Here is an 18,000-nt window from a genome sequence, read left to right on the forward strand (position 1 = left end):
AAACTAGACAAACTGCTTCAGTGCCTTGCTGACTTTAGATTTAACCACAACAGCTTTCCCTTCTGTACGTCTCACTGTAAAGGCCTTTTTCACATATCGTAGCGGTTTAACCATGTAAAATTAATGATGGCTGCATTCCACTTAGGTATGCTGCTTACAGACTCTTGGTATTCTTCATGCTGCCACGTTTACACACAGACACTGAGTACAGCCATTATTAATTAATGTTATTAGTTGCGTCTGTGCTTTCCCTGCTGTACAAGGGCAACATGTCTGCTGCGAGACAGGCCTGCGCACATATACTGAAAACAGCCTCGCTGACTTAAAACAAGCTGAGTACAGTGATGGTTTTAGTAGATTAGAGTGTAGCAATGCTGCCATCTAGCTTTCCATCCAAATAATTGATACAAAGAATGAAATGGTTGGCATTGTTTTAAGTAGGTTACTGTTTTTGCCAGTTTTCATTCATTCTTTATGTCTTCCCTCCTACTAATACTACCTTCCCCCAAACAAAAACACAAAATATTTGGCGCTGCAAAATTTTGACTAAGACCTTATTGCTATTCACAGCTTTAAATAGAGTTTTATATGCCAAGGTCTTCCCTAAAACCACCCATCATCTATCCACACAAAGAGCACAATTTTAATTTTAAAAGTTTATTTTTAAAACGTACTTTCCAAAGGAGAAACATACCGTATGTGGAAATGCATATCTGGGTCCTTATCATTTCACTGTAAAACATGATTCAGTGTGTGCACCTGTTTTAGCCATTTACAACCAACTTCAGTCCAGAACAGTGTTTTTCGTTGGCTGTCGTTGGCCAATCACGCAACATAAATAAAAGTTGAAAAGTCCAAACAGAACAAAAATGCATTCAGACAGTGTTCATTCATGCTGCATTGGGTGGGGGTTGGGGGGTGCACATTTGACTGCAATGCTCTACTTAGTAATTCCCCTGACCAGTTCTTAGCAGAGTGACCACTCAGTAACCACAAACCCTCCATCGCAGCATGTGTAACGTAGAGCGTGCATTTGTAAAATGGTTACAGTGATGTAGGTCAGGCGTGACAGCCACGTTTAACTTTGGCGTGACATTTCTGGCTCATAAAAATGTATGTAGTGCTGCTTTTTTAGAGGCTTGTAGTGGTGCCACCTCTGTCTGCTTTCACCAGTCTAGACTAGCGAGGCAACAGATTGGATATCGTCTGCCTTCTCTGACCTCATTTGTCTTGTTCTGAGTGGTCAGCTGAGGTTGAGGGTCTGTGTTCAGGGTTTTATGTCTGTTAAGTGTGCACTGGAAGATGCTCTAAAGTAATTCTATGTGAATATTTGCACTATTTATGAAACTACAACAGTACTATACTCTTAAAGCACCGACCAACTGAAATGTGGATGACAAATCAGTGAAAACTCACACCAAATGCTGGTCAAATCACAATTTTGTTAATTTCATGATATATTCTATTTAGGCAAAATTCTTGTAGAGCTGTTTGTATTAAGACACAATTAAAGACTTGCATTTGAGAAGTTCGGCCTTTTTTGTTTAATGAAATAAAAATGGATTTCTTACTTGGCAAAGTAATTGAATTGGCATCTGTATCAAAAAAATTATAACAATATCCAGCCCTAGTGACCCAGCTGTGCCAGGTTGTTTATTATCAAATCAGGGAAACAATTAACAGCAAAGACTGCAAATATGAAAGTTCATTTTCAAATAATAGTCTGTGAAAATGAAGGCTGATCATGTGACAATCTGAGTCTTTGCCTTTATGCATCCAGTTACTGAAGGATACGTCGGGGAATGTTATAATTTCTTAAACATATTTCTTCCTATCCTTGAATCTTCACATGATCCTTAAATCTAACCAGGACACCACATACCTGCAAACCTTATGGTACTAATATTGAGAAAACTGCATTCCTACACACAAAAGGCATGTTTTTAAAAAAAAAAAAGAAAAAAAGACTCCACTACTGTATTACAAATATAAAAAGGTTCATCGAGCCGGGTTATCAGCTGTGGGTAAACTGGTTAACTGTAACAGACAGTGTGCAACAAACAGGTGCAGGAGATGCTAGGATTCACTTCCATCTGGCATGTCAGTTTAATTTGTGGCCGCAGTGATGTTGAAGCATCGATAGAGTGGAACATTTGTGATTCAGTTACATGTTATTTACACGCCAATTTCAACATCGTACGTACAAATGTTTTAGTCAAAAGGCAAATTAAACCTGTTTGTAGGGGAACAGGGCTGTTTAATACAAAGTTGTGCAGAGTACAAATGTAACGCTAGCCACAAATGAAAGGCAGGAATGATAATCTCAGAAGACTGACATATTTGTTCCTCTCAAACTAACACTGACACGCTACTTGACGACAATATCCTTCATGCATCTTCTCCTCCTGTAACTTCTGCTTCATGTGTACAGCCGTTGGCACTGTGGCTTGATCTGGTCCCTGATGGAGACGTGTTCAGAGAGACGGCCTGGCACTTAGGAAGACTGCCAGAGAGTGCGCAGAGAACAGCGGCAGTGGGTGGAGTCGACAAACAGCTGTCACCTCTGCATAGGGTGTCTGGAGCCCAGCGACTGCTTCCCTCTACTGATCCCTTTCTGACAGTCCCGCCTCGGAGCGTCTGGCTGTGGCAGCCCGACCTGCCGCCGGTGCCTCCCTTTGGCCTCTGGCTCTGAGTCACTGAGCTCCAGGTCAGGACAGTATCCGTCACTGTCCTGGTACGAGCGCGTGCTTTTTGCTTTGTGTTCAGATACGGGCTTAACCCATAGTCTCTCCTTGGCTGAGCCCTTACGGGACAGTTTGTCTGAGGCCCGCAGGTCCTCTGTGGTCCGTACTAAGTTAATAGTCGCCTCTTTGAAGGATCTGCCAAAGTGCTCCATGGCAGACTTGCGAAAGCTGCTCTTGTCCAAAGCCTCGTTTGAAGCGTCCTGGTTGCTGGGTGTCTGGCAAGAACTATCCTTCTGAGCCACAAACTTCTCTAAGAGACCGTTAGATTTGGCTCGCTCTTGGTCAAGTTTGCCATTGCTGTTGGACGAGTGCCCGTGGAGCGCGGCGTGCAGGGCTAACGGTTTCCCGGTGGGTTTAACCAGTAACGCCGAGCTGCTGGAGTGGCTTGAGGCAGACAGCCGGCCATTGGGGCGCTCCTCTCTCCGGCTACGACTGTGCAGCTGAGGCTTCCCCTGACCTAACCCTTCACCAGCATGGTCGGTAACGTTCCCACTGTTGTCCGGGCAGAGCGGCCCATTACCAGATTTGGAACTGGGATTCCCATTTCCAAGACTGGAGGCTTTGGGCATTTTCAGCTTGAGAGTTATCCTCGGAGGAGGACGAAACAGCATACCCTCCACAGGAAATGAAGCAGGAAGACCTTCCCACAAAGAAACACAAACATGTTACTAACATCACTAAAAAAAGCCAGAATATCATCAGAATCATCTGTTATAATAGTGAAATGTGTGCTTGTGGTGACAAAGTGACCGGCAAGCTGAAACACAACAGATGGTCTCACCAGCAGAGAGTTCCTGGTTTAAGAGCTTCACGTGCAAGTTGAACATCTGCTCCTGAGCTTTACTCTGCAACAGCTTCAGCTTCTCCCGCCGGCTCACCATGTAGCACAAGTTCCTCACCTGCAGAATGAAAAAGTAGTGTCAATTTAAAAATGATATTAACAAAAATGATAGTAATACTGATTCATCATTTTGCGTTTTCTTTGTTTCTGAGCTGTTCTGACAGTATACATTTTTGAGACTTCTTCAGTTTTTCTTCCATAAATCCTGGACTGGTTTGAGATCTGGACTCTGACTCGGCCACTTGAGGACATTAACAGTGTCGTTTTGAAGCTGTTCCCGCCTTGCTTTGGCTTTATGTCTTTATGGGGTCGTTTGTCTTGCTGGAAAGTAAATGTAAATCTTTTCCTGTGTGGCAGTTCTTGTACAGACTGCAGCAGGTTTCCCTTCAGCATATTTCTAGTTTCTACCGTCCACTTTATGGTCTACCTTCACAAGCCTTCCAGCCCCTGCAGAGTTTTTCTGCTGATGTGTGTGGATTGATTTGTAGAGATTTGATTTACAGTGATTCCATGTTGTAAAACAGTAACACACACACACACACACACACACACACACACACACACACTCACTAGGGATGCACCGATCCAACTTTTTCAGTCCTGATACCGATACTTGGGCTTTAGGTATCAGCCAATGCAGAGTACCTGATTCCAGCTATTTGAGTCAGTATCAAACCAATATCCAATATCAGTATCGGTGCATCTCTAACACTAACACACACACACATACACACACACCCCTGGGTCTCGGCCCAACAGGCCCAAATAAAAAATGCCTAGATTGGATTTATGTGCACAGTGGTTCACAAGAGATTTCTGAGAATTATTAATGAAAACACATTACATATGTTTGAAATATAATAAGAACGTGCTAAACTCAAACTAGAACGTGAATCGAGGAGCAGAAGCACCACAGTTATCTCACTAATTTCAGTTTACAGGCCAAATTGTGAATTCTAACACACAGAATCTCTGGCGTAAAGAATGCTCACTAAGCAATCATCATCATATCATGAATAAAATTAAGTTATCAAACACGGTGAAACTATGAAATTCTGCAAAATGCTCTGCACTTGCTCTGTAAATAGAAAAAAAAACAAGACTCAGCAGTAAAGACTCACACACTGCAGTGTAAAAAAAAAAAGAAGCACCTACCCTCTCTAAATCCTGTCGCAGGTGCATGAACATCCGCATGCGTGTGTGGATGGTGTCCTCCTGAGGCTGCAGCACCAGATTCTCCTCCTCCTCTTTAGGAGGCAGCAGAGCTTTGTTAAAGTTAGCTTTCCTCTTCAGCTTCCAGTACTGATAGATGAAATCTGCCAGGTGCTCAGAGAGTCCGAGGGCCCGGGCCAGTTCTCCCAGCTGGATTAGAGTAAAGAACTCCTCCTCCAGCTCCTGTAGTCTCTGCGCCCGCTGGCCCACCTTCACCGACTCACCGGACGGTTTAGAGCGAGCTGGGCTCAGGCCAGCCTCACCAGATTTGGACTTGCTGTGTTTCAGGCAGTAAGACTTGAACTTGACTTCATCCCCTTCATCCAGGATGGTCTTCATCTCCAAGCTGTGCTCAAAGGCACATGTCACATGGAAGGGAGTGGTGCAGTTCTTTACGGAGCACTGTGGGCAGAGACAGAAACAGGTACATTATTTACATGGACTCCGTAACCCAATTACTGAGAATAACAGGATTATGGTAAGAGTAGGATTTAAGCTTTTACATATTTTGCAGAAACCCAATTTCCCCACTAACCTGAGTTTACATGATTTGTTTCATAATTGGATTATTGTGTGGAAAGTTGTGCTGTGGCCTACAAATAGCATCTCATTAGTGCTGTTAAGTAAAAGAAGGAAAATGGAGGCACTTTGGAGGCCATTTGTTACTCAGCTACATTTGCATAACACTGTAAAGGAATAGTTTGACATTTTGGGAAATATGTGTATTAGCTTTTCTTCCAAGAGTTCGATGAAAAGATTAATACCAGTCTCATATCTGTGAGATAAAACAGCTAGCCAGCCAGCACCAAAGCTCACTAATTAACACCTTATATCTCATTAGTTTAGACCGTTAAAAAAAAAAAATCAGTGTAAAAAGGCAACTTGTGATTTCACAGGGGGTGGACTGTGCTGGACTGTATCTTGGCTGGATGCACTGAATGTGTCCTCTGGTTGCCTGGCAACCTCAAGCTGACAACAAGACTCCCCTTATTTCCAGCCTCTATGCTAGTCTAACCATGGGTGTGATTTCACAGTGGAAACTTTAATTTTCCAAAGTTATATTTTTGTCCCTCTCACTTTTATATTTTGAGAGTTGATTTCAAACAGCGTCCTCTAACTGTACGGCTGGGATTTTCTGTCCATAAGCTAAATCTTCTACTATATTCTATCTAATATATATCACTGTATGGATAGTACATTTGAACACCTTTTGTAGCATTTAACAACAAATGTCCTCTGAAAACCTGACAGGATAAGCAGGTACAGAAAATGGAAAGATGCATGAACAAATATCAGTGTGCACACAAGTGATTTGAGAAGAAATAACATATAACCAGAAAACTGGTCAATACTGAACTTTGTTATATCCACTATGAATCAAATCTGCCTACTGCCTCCTTAAAAGAACAAGCCACAAACTTCCACACTTTTTTTTTTAATCACTGTTCAACTTTCCTGAATGTGAGATTTTGATACTCAACGGGTGGATTTAGGGTGGAGTATCCCTTTAATTCAATAAAGATAACCCCAGTCAGGTTTTTTATAACTAAGATCCTCACTCACCTGGATACATGCGCCTGTCTTCACTTTACACAGACTGCAGATGAGAGACCAGCGGCTGGGTGGGATATGGGAGACTTTGGTGATGGGCTCCATCCTCTCGGGACAAGCGATGCTCACCTACAGAGGAGTGACATTTACACGATGAGACGTTATTCAACGTTCACTGTGCGTTGATATAGAGAGCAAACAGAAGATATTAAGTGTTTGATGATTTACCTCTGGTATCCACAGGGCACAGCTTACATGTGCCCACTTGGTGCCTGCCCGTGTGGCCTTCATGGCGCCGCCCTTCAGGGGACACAGAAGGCACTGCGGGTCGATGCTGAGGACGCACGTCCTGCACAGCCAGTTTCCAACAGGCACTTTGACTATGCCGTAGCAGGCCTGTTGGGAGAGAGGCGGGTTGAGACGTTCAGTGATTAATGAGCTACTTAAAGTAAGTCAATGTGTAACTGGAACATTTATTATTAACATACAGGAGACAAGAAATTCTGATTAGAAATTAAGTCAAATAGTCAAAAATGTCTCTTTAGATCAAATAATGAAACAGAAAAAACACTTGTCTACAAATAACGGTGGCCATGTCTAGAGGTTTAGAAATAGATCGATACATTTTCAGTCACATAACTAAATGTTTGAGGTGTGCTCATCTCTACCTGGTGCACACAGATGTTGCACTTGTCACAGAACACCATGTCGTTCCCTTCCTCGCTGTCGGGCGAGCGGCACACATCGCAGATGACGTCTTCATCGTACTCAATCCCCAGGCCTTCCACCGTCTCGATGGCGTGCTTCATGTTGTCATGGCACTGACTCTCCAGGGCCTCCATGGCGCGCTCCATTGTCAGCTCGTCTATGGGCTCCTCCCCTGAAAGACAGACAGTGACAAAACCCCAGATGGTAAGAGAAACCCTGGCGGACTATCAGGACCACATCAGTCAAAATCTTAATGCTCTTATTTCCAGTTTAGGGAGACAGATGTCCGCAGTTGCAGATATCGACCACAAGATGTGCACAATGGGAATTTTATGGTGGATTATCCCTTTGCAATCCTGCTCCTCACCCATGCAGTCTAGCTCTCTGTTCAGTGTGCGCAGCCAATAGAGATCCATGTCGTCCAGATCGTAGCGACACATGGCCTCCGCCAGCTCTTTGATGTTGACGTAACCTGGTTCCATTGACTCCTGGCTCGAGCACTGGACGTACTTCCTCTGGTGGGAGTAAAGCACTTCCTTGGACTTCTCCGCAATAATTCTGAACACACAAGATCAAAATCTGTCAGTGCTGCAGAGCTCATTGGAGGCTGTAAGAAGTTATAATAGCACATTTAGCCCGGTTCCTACACCGTCTGATAACAGAGTCGGAGCTTTTCGGGCAGCGTTACCTGACTGACGGCTGTGGGATGGTGTCTGGACTCGCTGGCACCTGGACTCCCTTCTCCCACTCCTGCTTCCAGGTGTCCGCCAGCAGGTAGTAGTCCTCTGGGGAGACGTGGTGGGAGTCCGGCAGCTTCATGGCACTGATCAGGTCTTTTCTGAACACCTGCGGGAGGAGACGAGGCACACAGATAGTCAGACACCGGTCCTGATGTTTAGCAGCGCAGCGCCTGACGTGGAGGTTAACTTACTTCAGCCGGTTTCTTCGGGTCGGAGGCGGGGGTTCCAGATTTACTGCCATATTTGTTGGAGGAGCAGAAGGAGGTTGAGGGACCTAAATTAAGACAGAGGGTGTGAATTAAAAAAGCGACAGAATATATATATATATATATATATATATATATAAAAAAACAGAGTCCGTGTTAGGTCATAGCAGGCGACTCACTCTCATTGTCAGAACTGTCGCTGCTGCTTGAGGACCTGAGACGTTTCATCCTGTAACATCCTGCAGAAGACAAGAAGAGCGGCATTAAAACACATCAGGAAAAAAGGAATTAATGATTGTTTAGAAATAGAAGTGAGTGTTTAAATGATTATAAAATTCAAGCGACAACCAGCTGAGGTGAAAACCAACAGCATGTGTATACAGGAGATAGTTACTCACCATAAATTTCAAATTGAAAAGCATGCTAGTGGATTCCTCTGATAAACCCTTAAACACTTAATTTCATACCTGCAAATAAGAAACACAGTATTAAGAAATATGTCAGTGCAATAAGCAAAAGGTGTAAAAAGATTTAAAAGATGCAAAAGATCACTGTGTCACAAGTTGCATTTCTCTGATTCTTGTTAGTTTTTCTTTTCTTTTTTAAAAAAGTATATTGGACAGTTTATAGCGAGGGTGACATAGAGCACACAGACACCGCAGGTTCACAGTATCTGCCTTTAACCTACTGAACCGCTGGGACGATTCATTAAGGTCTCAAAAAAGTGAGGGACTCAAACCCGGAGTCGCCCCCACATACAGTACGCTGTTTCAACAGACAGGACATGCCTCACATTCCCCATGAGGACAGGAGGGGTGGGGGGAGCATGAAACTCACTCCACTCTATACTGAAGTATAAGTCAAATACACTGATGCCAACTGCTGAGGAAAGTGCATAGATAGTTTTAAACTAGTTACAAAGTCCAAACTAGACCTGTAGAGTCTGTAAAATCACAAGAGACGAGCGATACCCGAAAAGGATCAAAATTGAATCTGGCTGAAAACAAGAAAATAAAAAATCCTTGGGGTATAAATCAGTGGTGAAATTATTATGTCATAACTTTATCACTTGTTCCGAGATCTTTATTGACTTAAAACTTGGTGCTGTTTCAAAGAGTGAAATCCAAAAACACAAACACAGCATAGTAAACAGAGTGTCCACCTCCACAGCAGAGCCTGTTGTTGTAGCTGCACTCTAAACGCCTGCCAGCTGCTACTGACACCAGCGTTCCCGTCTCTGAACGCAGCACACATAAACAAAAAAATATTATAACAGCTATAAGATATTATGAATAACGTGAAGTTCGGGCCATCTTAAGTATAAAGTTAGAATGTCAACTGCGGTGAAGAACTGGATGAAACTTATTAGATGAGTAATATTCAGATAAATGATAGGCTGGCTATAATCTGAGGGTGGGATAACATTGTTAAACTGCCAATGATGTAGGAGGTGAGTACTCAGGGCAGAGCTGCAACTAACGATTATTTGCATTATTGATTAATCTGCTGATCATTTCCTCTGTGGAAAATTTCGATCACTGTTTCATAAAGCTCAAGATACAACCTAAAATGTCTTGTTTTGTCCCGACCAACAGTCCACAACCCAAAGATATTCACTTTACTGTCATAGAGAAAAATCACATTTGAGAAAGTGAAATCAGAGAATTTGGCAATTATCTTCTTCAAAATGATTAAACAATTATCAAAACAGTTGACGGTGATTAATTCAAAAGTTGGTGACTAATCGATTACTCAACTAATCATTGCAGCTCTAAATCAGCTTGAAGCCACAAAACACAGATTCAGTTCTCTTTTATGAAATAAAAAAGTTCCTGCCCTTACTGACTTCTGTCTCCATAATGTACTTCACAGCATTTTGCACCGAGTTTAAGATGTTTTATCATCCACTACACCCAACAAGTACTTTATGGTCTGAATGAGACAACTGTGTTAAATATAATAAGACAGACACATGTGTCATAACTCTGCTCCAGCCTTCCTTACACTCTTAATGTTACTGTCATCACAGTCTGAGATCAGGAAGCTACCCACATATAGTACAAAGTGGACGGATATGACATCACACTGATATGAGGTTACTGGGTGAGAAATTAAACAATGATCTATACATTTCCCTCCTCGTTGTGTCCTGTATGTATTAATGTGTGGGTAGCTGTGACTTTGTGCTTAGCTACAGGGACGTTGGGGGGCTTTTAGAAAAACAAACCCTTGTAACAACTACACAAAGTGCCCTGCCCAAAGAGCCTTGGCGCCAAACCCACACACACACATACACACACAGGCCTGTTAGCGGGCTGCAGGCTGTGGAGAAATCAAACATGAGCGCCACCGTCGTACAAAGATGTCACTTCCTAGAGACATTAAAGACGAATATCTATGTAGCTCAACTGGGTTAATTATCCAGTGCTGGGAGCAGTGAATTATCAGCAACGTTTACTCAATGGTCGCTAACACTAATGTAGTCAAGAGGCAGAAAGAGTCCCAGAAAAGGAGCAGGCCCCGTGGCCTGGAAACACCATCCAGGGCAAATCCTGGCACACTGAGCCCCACTGTGTTCTCATTCCTCCCGTCTTACCTCCAGTCCTCGCTGTGCTGTCCGCTTTATTCCAACCATACAACTCAATCCTCAACGTACACCTATAAACACAGAGCCAGACCCGCTATCTGCGCATTCATTTGATGTTTTTTTGTGTCCCACCACAGTGGGAACCTCCTGGGCTGCAATCTGTCCACCACCACGGCACAACAGCTCTATTGTACCGCGCGTCCCTCCGGGTCCTAAACCCCGCCGCTTCCCCTCCACGCTGGGTGCGCTCGATTTGTGCACCGGTGTTTAGCTTGAAACACTAACTCTAGACACAACTCCTTCACAACTGTAACACACTGATTAAAAACAAAAACAGTCCAGCAGTCATCTGTGTGCTTTCAGATATTCTACAGCTTTTAATGTGACTACACATTTAAATGTAGAAGCAACAAATTACAGACAAATGTGTATTGTTGCTTTAAAAAAAACTAAGCTCAAATACAAAAGGTTTACAAATACAAAAGTACATCACAGTAAGTCCTTATGTATATTTTTCTTAAAGGCAACTGTACAAAACTGTTGGCTAAATTTATCTTTAAGATCCCCTCCAGACATATTTTAAGATGTACATAAAATACTCTACTATTTGCGATGACCCAAATCCTGCTCATATACTCACCCCTTAAAATTGGATTTTCAATGAGCACAGAGAAACGTTCCACTTTCAGCAGATGAATGTGAAAACAAACTCTGCGCATACATCGTTCTGCACAGTGAAGCTCAAACATTCAGCTATAGGAACGAGAAGAAAAACATATTTTTGAGTGGAGGGGGACTTCTAACTAAACCTGCAATGTGCTGCATGTGTTTCATCATCGATAAATGAATAAATGAAAGTCCCCGACACAGTCTGGGTCTAGTCACACTGTTAGCGAATGATGGACACACTGTTTAAGTAGGTGGAAGTCAAATAGCTGAAGTGAAAGCTGCTAACTGGGATTCACTGAGCTGTAGATGAAAACAAGACAGCACATTGTTACTGAAGTCATCAATGCAAAACCAATGATTCATTTCGCTTTAGGGAAATTCTGGCATGAGTGTTTTTCCATTAAAGTAATGACACTGATCTCTAATATTCAAGCACTGTGTTTCTTAAAACACCACAGAAAATAATTCACTAATTTGATGAGTCATATTAATGAATCACCTTCTCTTTTTTACCAGTTTTACACAACATACAAGACAGTAAGACAAGAGTTCATTTAGAGGTTGTTCAAAAATGTAAAACTGCTCAAATTGTGTTTTACAAAATGTCAGGTTGATCTGGTTACAAAACAGAACCAGAAAGTTTCCCTTTACCTTATTGTAAGTTTCTTATATATCAATTGTTTTGTAAATGACAACCTTCAAACCATGTGGATGTGCTGGTGATGGTGACTATAGAAACTTTACTAAATCAGGAGGACGATCATTTACGACATTGTGATTATAGACTGTCGTTACCTTCATTGCCTACAAGCATTATCACAGTCACATACTGCTTTCTTTCATCCGTCTCATTGAGTACAGGTATAAAACAAACAAAATGAAGTCACACAAAAGGAAACTTTTACTAAAAATTATAATGAAGAACATCAATTTGTGTCTATACAAAAACATTCAGTAGAGTATAAAACAAATATTACAAAATAAAAAAAAAACAACTTATCACATGAATTGCCTACATCAAAAACCCAGCAATTATACACGTGTTCACACTGATTCCCATTCAGTATAAACAGATCAGTTCATCTGAATGAACCGCAAGAGACACTCAACCTTTCACGATTAAACTTTGGCCTAACAAATACAAATAAAGACGTAGTTATCACCTACACAGCTTCTTTCAAATATACACAACTTGAACAAAATCCATTATCTAAACCACATACACACACACAAGTCATTATAAGAAATAAAAATATGATTTATATATAAAATATATTTCCTCAGGCATTCTTGTGCTCATGGTCTTTTCCACTGCAGAGATTGTTTCAGGCAGCACAGAAAAACAAAGCTTTAAATTAAAATGAATTACATTTACAGCAAAGAGCTACATTCACAATTGATAAAAGCAACAGAATGACCAAATACATTCATAGAAATATAAATATTCACAGCACGCTTAGTTAGCAACTAATGGATGTTACGTGTTTTACAGCAAATGTTTTATTCTCCTAATTTTTAGATGATACTGGGACGACTGAATTGTTCTATCCAAGGCTTTGTCATTCACAGTCCTTAATAGTTTCCACTTCTACCTATTTTTTTTTTTTAGGATAAAAATAATAATCCATAAAAGAGGCAAATAATCAAATGCTACTTATAAATCAACCCAAACTGGACGGCAGGGGTTTAGACAATCTGAATCAAAGTCTGATGAGAGGTTTGTCTCGATACGTAATCATTCACAAGCCCATCTGCATGTCAGCGAAGTTGAAGAAGCTGTCCACGTCTCGAGAAGATGTGTTCTTATTATCAGAGACAAAAACCTGTGAGGAAAACAAGCATAAGATGTTCTAGGCTTGGTGGAGGTATTTTACTAGAGAAAGTGAACCTATATGGGTAAAACTAGAAAAGACAGATGCAGCAAATACAGTCTGCTTACCTTGGTCCCACTGAACACTTCATTTGCTGTGTTCTTGCAGGCTTCCACAACTCCGTCACCGTTCAGCTCCAGGGCGATGACGGGACCTTTATTAGTAATAAGATACAAAAGTCACAATCCTACACTACAGCGGTCCAACTCAAACAATGACTTCCAAACATTTCCAACTGCTCTATGACTGCACAGCTACACACACAGTTTGGTTATAAAACTTTCTATGACCAAAATAGGGATGCTGACATTTTCAAGTATAATTACCAAATCTGAGTGCTGATTCATTTGATTTTTGCAATGTGCCCCAGATTGGCAGTGGAAAGCTAGCAGTCAGCAGTGTCGTCATCGTAAAAATCATGTGAGCTTATAGGCCACAAGTCACTTTCAACTTCTGAGAAATGGCAGAAATGGCATATACTGTAGCCTGAGAGGGGACAGTATTTGGGTGTAAAACAGGAACCCAAATCAAACAAACTGATCTTGTTATAACAGCTAAAAAACTGCATTATTAGTAGCATTATTCCAGAATCTGTATCAGCTTTATTGGCCAAGTATGTTAACACGTACACAGAATTTGGCTCTGGTTTCTAGTGGCTCTCGATATGCTTACACACAACAATGTTCAGGAAAAGCACATGGACATGCAGCCAAAACAAAGACAACAAAGCTCAACAAAGATATGTAAACATAAAGATATGACTAATATGACTAATATGTACAAGCAAGTACGTGACAAAGTCTTGTGCTATTTGAAGACTGGAAACTAACCCTGTTTGCCAGTTTAGACCTGTTAAGACAGTGTGATAGTTTCGTTCTGCTCTGCTGTTATATGTACTTGATACTACAACTTGATACTTTAGAGTATGTACACATGTTGTATCTTTTTTTTCTTTATGAAAAATCTTCATAATCTACTAGATAAGATCTGGTACACCGGGTCGAGCTCCTGAGCAGCTTTTATTTTAGTGATATTGTGGACCAACATCACACAGAGACAAAAAAAGATTGCAGAAGATGAAAATTACCTTTGGTGATCCACTCCACCAGTTCCTCTGCGTTACTCTGAAACACTCTCTTCACATCTTCAGGTCGCATTGAGACTTCCTTTGTCTGGATCAGCATGAAACCTTTAGCAGTTGCCTGTATAAATGAGATAATAAACATTCAAGGTTTGCATTGATCCACCAAGCATTTAAAGAATGCATGCACATAGAGAAGATTAACTGTATATACTGTATATATGTATAAGTGTGTCTGCATAGTGCTTGCAACAAGATGTTGTAACTGTCCCACATGTGGATCCAGTCTCATGCTTGTGTGATGGAGTAATGCATATTTTGGCAACAACACCAACATAACTGGAATGTTTAACTGGCAACGCAGCCAGCTTAGCATGTTAGCTTAGCATTTCAGATATTCTACAAGTTGTCAGAGTCAAAAAGAAATGTGACTGACTTCACTCAGACTACCAATTGTTTGGTTCTGAAAATCATATTATTTGGAATAAATCTGTCTTGTACTGACAGAACACTAAGAATAAAAAAAGCTTTATAATGTTTATATGCACAATTCATGAATGGAATATGTCCCAGATATTAAAGGAATGCTGAGGTGTGTACTCGACATAGCTGGTGAGCTAAAAAGACACAATGAAGTGCATCTGCTTCAGGAGAAGCCATCATTCTATATTTCACATGAAATTATTTAGTGGTTTGAGATGAAAGAAATATCCGCTGAGCTTCTGTGATAATGCAACTTATCTGATTTGGCTGACAACCAGCTTCAGATTCCTCTAAATGTTTTAGGTAAGGACAGGTGCTGATGCTGGATTAAAAGTCACAATTTGTAACTTCATTTAGGATGACGTCAGAAAACTGCAGATTCTGCCAGTTAAAACTGTGGTTTTGCTTTTCTTTCGATTCAATCTGCAGTAAAAGACTGACTGCTCTTTAAGTTTTATCAGTGCATTACCAGAAAGCTTTGATACATCATTATCACCACCATTTTTCCATTCACATACTAAAGACTTCTTCCTTTTACTAGCACTTTGTAACAGATTGTGGTATTATATTAAGCGAAACTTCCTCACACTCTCCTCTCACTTTGAATCCTCCTCACCTCATCTATCAGTTTGCGGGCGTTTGCAGTGGTGTACTCTCCAGCAAAGAAAACAAAGAGGCAGGACTCTTCACTGTCCTTACGCCTCCCTCCTTTTGTCAAAGGCACAATGCTGCGTGCGGGGTCGGTGGAGACTCGAACTGACTTGAACTCAGACTCAGAGTCTGGGGCCGGCACAAAATCCAGAACCGCTGAAGTCTCTGGCAACAAGCTCCAGTTGTTCTCTCCGGACACTGGCGTGAAGTCATGTATGTTGCTCCAGTTGTTGTTGAATATGCTGAGCCCGGCATCCTTGAAGTGGAAGGCTAGCTCGGGGTAGAAGTACTGAAAGCAGCCGAATTTCATACCTGTAGATGACTCAATGATGGGCTGAGTGGCGCAGCACAAGAACACTTCCATCTTTTTACAGTCCCGTGTGCGAAACTGCTGACAGGCCACCACGCACTTGATGTCTTTACAGTCTCTGAAAAACACACTGCCCTTGACAGGTCCGAGAACAATGCGGCAATTGACGCAGTCGTCGATGGTGATAGTTGCTGAGTGGTCGAACACGTAGATGTTGCAGTTCTCACACTCTTGGATGACAAACTGTTGCCCGTTCAGTTTGCCAGGCAGGCGGCCCACCGTCACATCTTTGAGCCCTGTCAGCATGTAGTCTTTAGGATCAACCTGTGCAAAGAGAAAGTTGAATAGATGAGTATTCAAATAATATATATTTAGAGATGCACAGATATGCCTTCTTTGAACTGTGCCAGTATCTGCACGTCTGTCAACCAATAACAATACTGATATTTTTGGAAATGTCTAAACTTCTAGAAACATTGCTGCGGAAACTTTTAAGCTTCTCAGACATGCATATACCAATAATGCACTATATCCATTTCTCTTACAACTAGGTCGCATGCATGACTGATATTTGATTTGACCGCATTAGCTTGCAGTTATTTATAAAACTATTTTGAGACCTCACAACCGGATACTACGTGATGTCATGTATTGTTTGGTATACCATTTTTAAGGTGCAACATCCCATGAGTCAAAACGGAAGTTGAACCACCGCTTAGTCAACGCCCAGTGTCTGAACAAGCCATGTAAAAGTGTGGTCAGCTGCGGAACAGTGAACCATACAGTGTTGTGTAGTAATCCGATAATGAGATAACGCGGGATACACGGAGACAGAGAGGAAGAGAGGAAGAGGCTTTAAGCCTAAAACTCAAAGAGTGTTGTCAACGTATAATGAGCATTACACGCATCTCCTGGCTGGTTAGGTAACAGTTGAGTATCTGGAGACCGCACAATGAATCTAAGCATGTTGCAGCACCGAGGAAATCTCTTTAGAGCAAATGTCGACAGGTGACTTAACGGTGCTCGTTGGCATAACAGAGTCACTGACACTCTTTGGATGTCAGCATAGTGCATGGCTGCTAGCATTTACACTAATTTGCCTTTTTATCTATAAATGTAGCTCACATTAACTGCACCTCTTGGGGAATACACAGTAACCAGCCACCTGAAAGCTGCTGGCACACACGTTAAGAGACGTTTTAAGCGTGCAGACAAGCTTAAGTTAGTTGGTTAAGACCCTCATTTGCCATTCGGATATGAGTTTATTTCATTTTATCTTTTTATTTTCTGTTTCACCGGTCCTACGAGCGTTACCTTTTCTCTCTTATCCCAGCTGTATTGCTTCGGTGCCTCGTCGGTGTTGTTGCCAAGGGGAACCGCGTTGCTTGTCGTAGTTTCGACCGTCGTTGTTGTCGGCTCACGTTCCTCTTTTTCGGACGACTTTCTTTTGGATTTTTTCGAAAAGAAGCACCCCATTTTGCTATTTCACTGGTGACGAGATGAGACCTGTTTTCTAACAGTAACGTTAGCTAGGAGAGCCCGAGATGTGTGAGGCAGAAGCTTACGTGCACTTTTAGTTGACAAGATTTTTTTTTTTGCTTCCCGTTTCCCAGGGTTGTTTCGCAACCAATCGGTACCGTACTAGTTGTTATAACAGCCAATCACAGACCTGGACAGAGTGACGAAAGTCACGCAGAAGAGGCGTGCACTCATGCTATGTTCATGTAAAACTGCAAATGAGAATTTACGCAATCAGTTTTTATTTTAATACATTTTAATGCGTTTGCCTTTGCATAAAATGAAAACCTTCTGGCATATTTTTTTCCAAGTTTAATTCAGTTTGCCTGCCCGGCAACAGCCGCGAATAGGAAAGGCCTTCTCTTTGCCCAAACAAAACAAAATAACTGCGATTTTCATAAATATAGTGCGTTGTTTGCAAAACAAAATCAAAAATTCAGACTAATATGATAGGTAAAATAAAAACTAAGTTAATGATTAATAATTCATTTAAATGTATCTTGCAACCATCCCTGTCTCAAAGTATGGGGTCAGTTGCACACCTCACACCTGCAAATTCTGAGTGTATTATCATATATAGACATATTTTAATGACGTGGGTACTAAACTGATATATATGAGTTCAATCTATTAAAACTGTGTTGGTCTACTATAAATAGTAATAGTAATAGTATAGTAATAGTAATAACGTTGTGCTTTACAAAGTAGGCAGCCCTCAAAGTAGACTGACGTCACCTTAGATGAGAAGAACCAAAATCGTATAAGCTTGAATTTACCAGACTACCATGAACGCATCGTCATCTACACATTGGACACACCTCTCCAACT

The 18,000-nt window shown here is 41.5% G+C and overlaps 2 protein-coding genes across 2 annotated transcripts; both read right to left on the minus strand.

Annotated features, from left to right (window-relative positions):
- Positions 1 to 1,949: 1,949 nt before the first annotated feature.
- jade3 (jade family PHD finger 3) lies at positions 1,950 to 10,794 on the minus strand. Its single transcript, XM_067597730.1, has 12 exons — positions 10,599 to 10,794; positions 8,401 to 8,469; positions 8,182 to 8,241; positions 7,988 to 8,070; positions 7,745 to 7,902; positions 7,424 to 7,614; positions 7,017 to 7,228; positions 6,577 to 6,744; positions 6,361 to 6,477; positions 4,741 to 5,199; positions 3,526 to 3,643; positions 1,950 to 3,384 (listed from the first exon to the last, which is right to left on the minus strand). The coding sequence occupies exons 3-12, from the start codon at positions 8,228 to 8,230 to the stop codon at positions 2,558 to 2,560; spliced, it is 2,382 nt and encodes a 793-aa protein (XP_067453831.1). The 5' UTR covers positions 8,231 to 8,241; positions 8,401 to 8,469; positions 10,599 to 10,794; the 3' UTR covers positions 1,950 to 2,557.
- Positions 10,795 to 11,758: 964 nt separating this feature from the next.
- Positions 11,759 to 17,269, minus strand: rp2 (RP2 activator of ARL3 GTPase). The gene is made up of 5 exons (XM_067597731.1): positions 16,969 to 17,269; positions 15,310 to 15,978; positions 14,217 to 14,331; positions 13,198 to 13,283; positions 11,759 to 13,081 (listed from the first exon to the last, which is right to left on the minus strand). Exons 1-5 carry the CDS (start codon positions 17,128 to 17,130, stop codon positions 12,998 to 13,000), a joined length of 1,116 nt encoding a protein of 371 aa, XP_067453832.1. The 5' UTR covers positions 17,131 to 17,269; the 3' UTR covers positions 11,759 to 12,997.
- Between the last annotated feature and the right edge of the window lie 731 nt (positions 17,270 to 18,000).

Source organism: Thunnus thynnus, chromosome 8 (assembly GCF_963924715.1).
Source record: "Thunnus thynnus chromosome 8, fThuThy2.1, whole genome shotgun sequence".
NCBI classification, from domain to species: Eukaryota; Metazoa; Chordata; class Actinopteri; order Scombriformes; family Scombridae; genus Thunnus; species Thunnus thynnus.

What these genes read in the sequence shown, in the direction of transcription:
- rp2 (XM_067597731.1), bottom strand. Translation starts at nt 17,130, where the DNA reads ATGGGGTGCTTCTTTTCGAAAAAATCCAAAAGAAAGTCGTCCGAAAAA. An exon ending in GGTGGAGTGGATCACCAAAG is followed by an intron (nt 13,284 to 14,216) that starts GTAATTTTCATC and finishes TTACTAATAAAG; the next exon opens with GTCCCGTCATCGCCCTGGAG. An exon ending in AAGTGTTCAGTGGGACCAAG is followed by an intron (nt 13,082 to 13,197) that starts GTAAGCAGACTG and finishes TTTTCCTCACAG; the next exon opens with GTTTTTGTCTCTGATAATAA.
- jade3 (XM_067597730.1), bottom strand. Translation starts at nt 8,230, where the DNA reads ATGAAACGTCTCAGGTCCTCAAGCAGCAGCGACAGTTCTGACAATGAG. An exon ending in ACCCGAAGAAACCGGCTGAA is followed by an intron (nt 7,903 to 7,987) that starts GTAAGTTAACCT and finishes CTCCTCCCGCAG; the next exon opens with GTGTTCAGAAAAGACCTGAT. An exon ending in ATCCCACAGCCGTCAGTCAG is followed by an intron (nt 7,615 to 7,744) that starts GTAACGCTGCCC and finishes TTGTGTGTTCAG; the next exon opens with AATTATTGCGGAGAAGTCCA.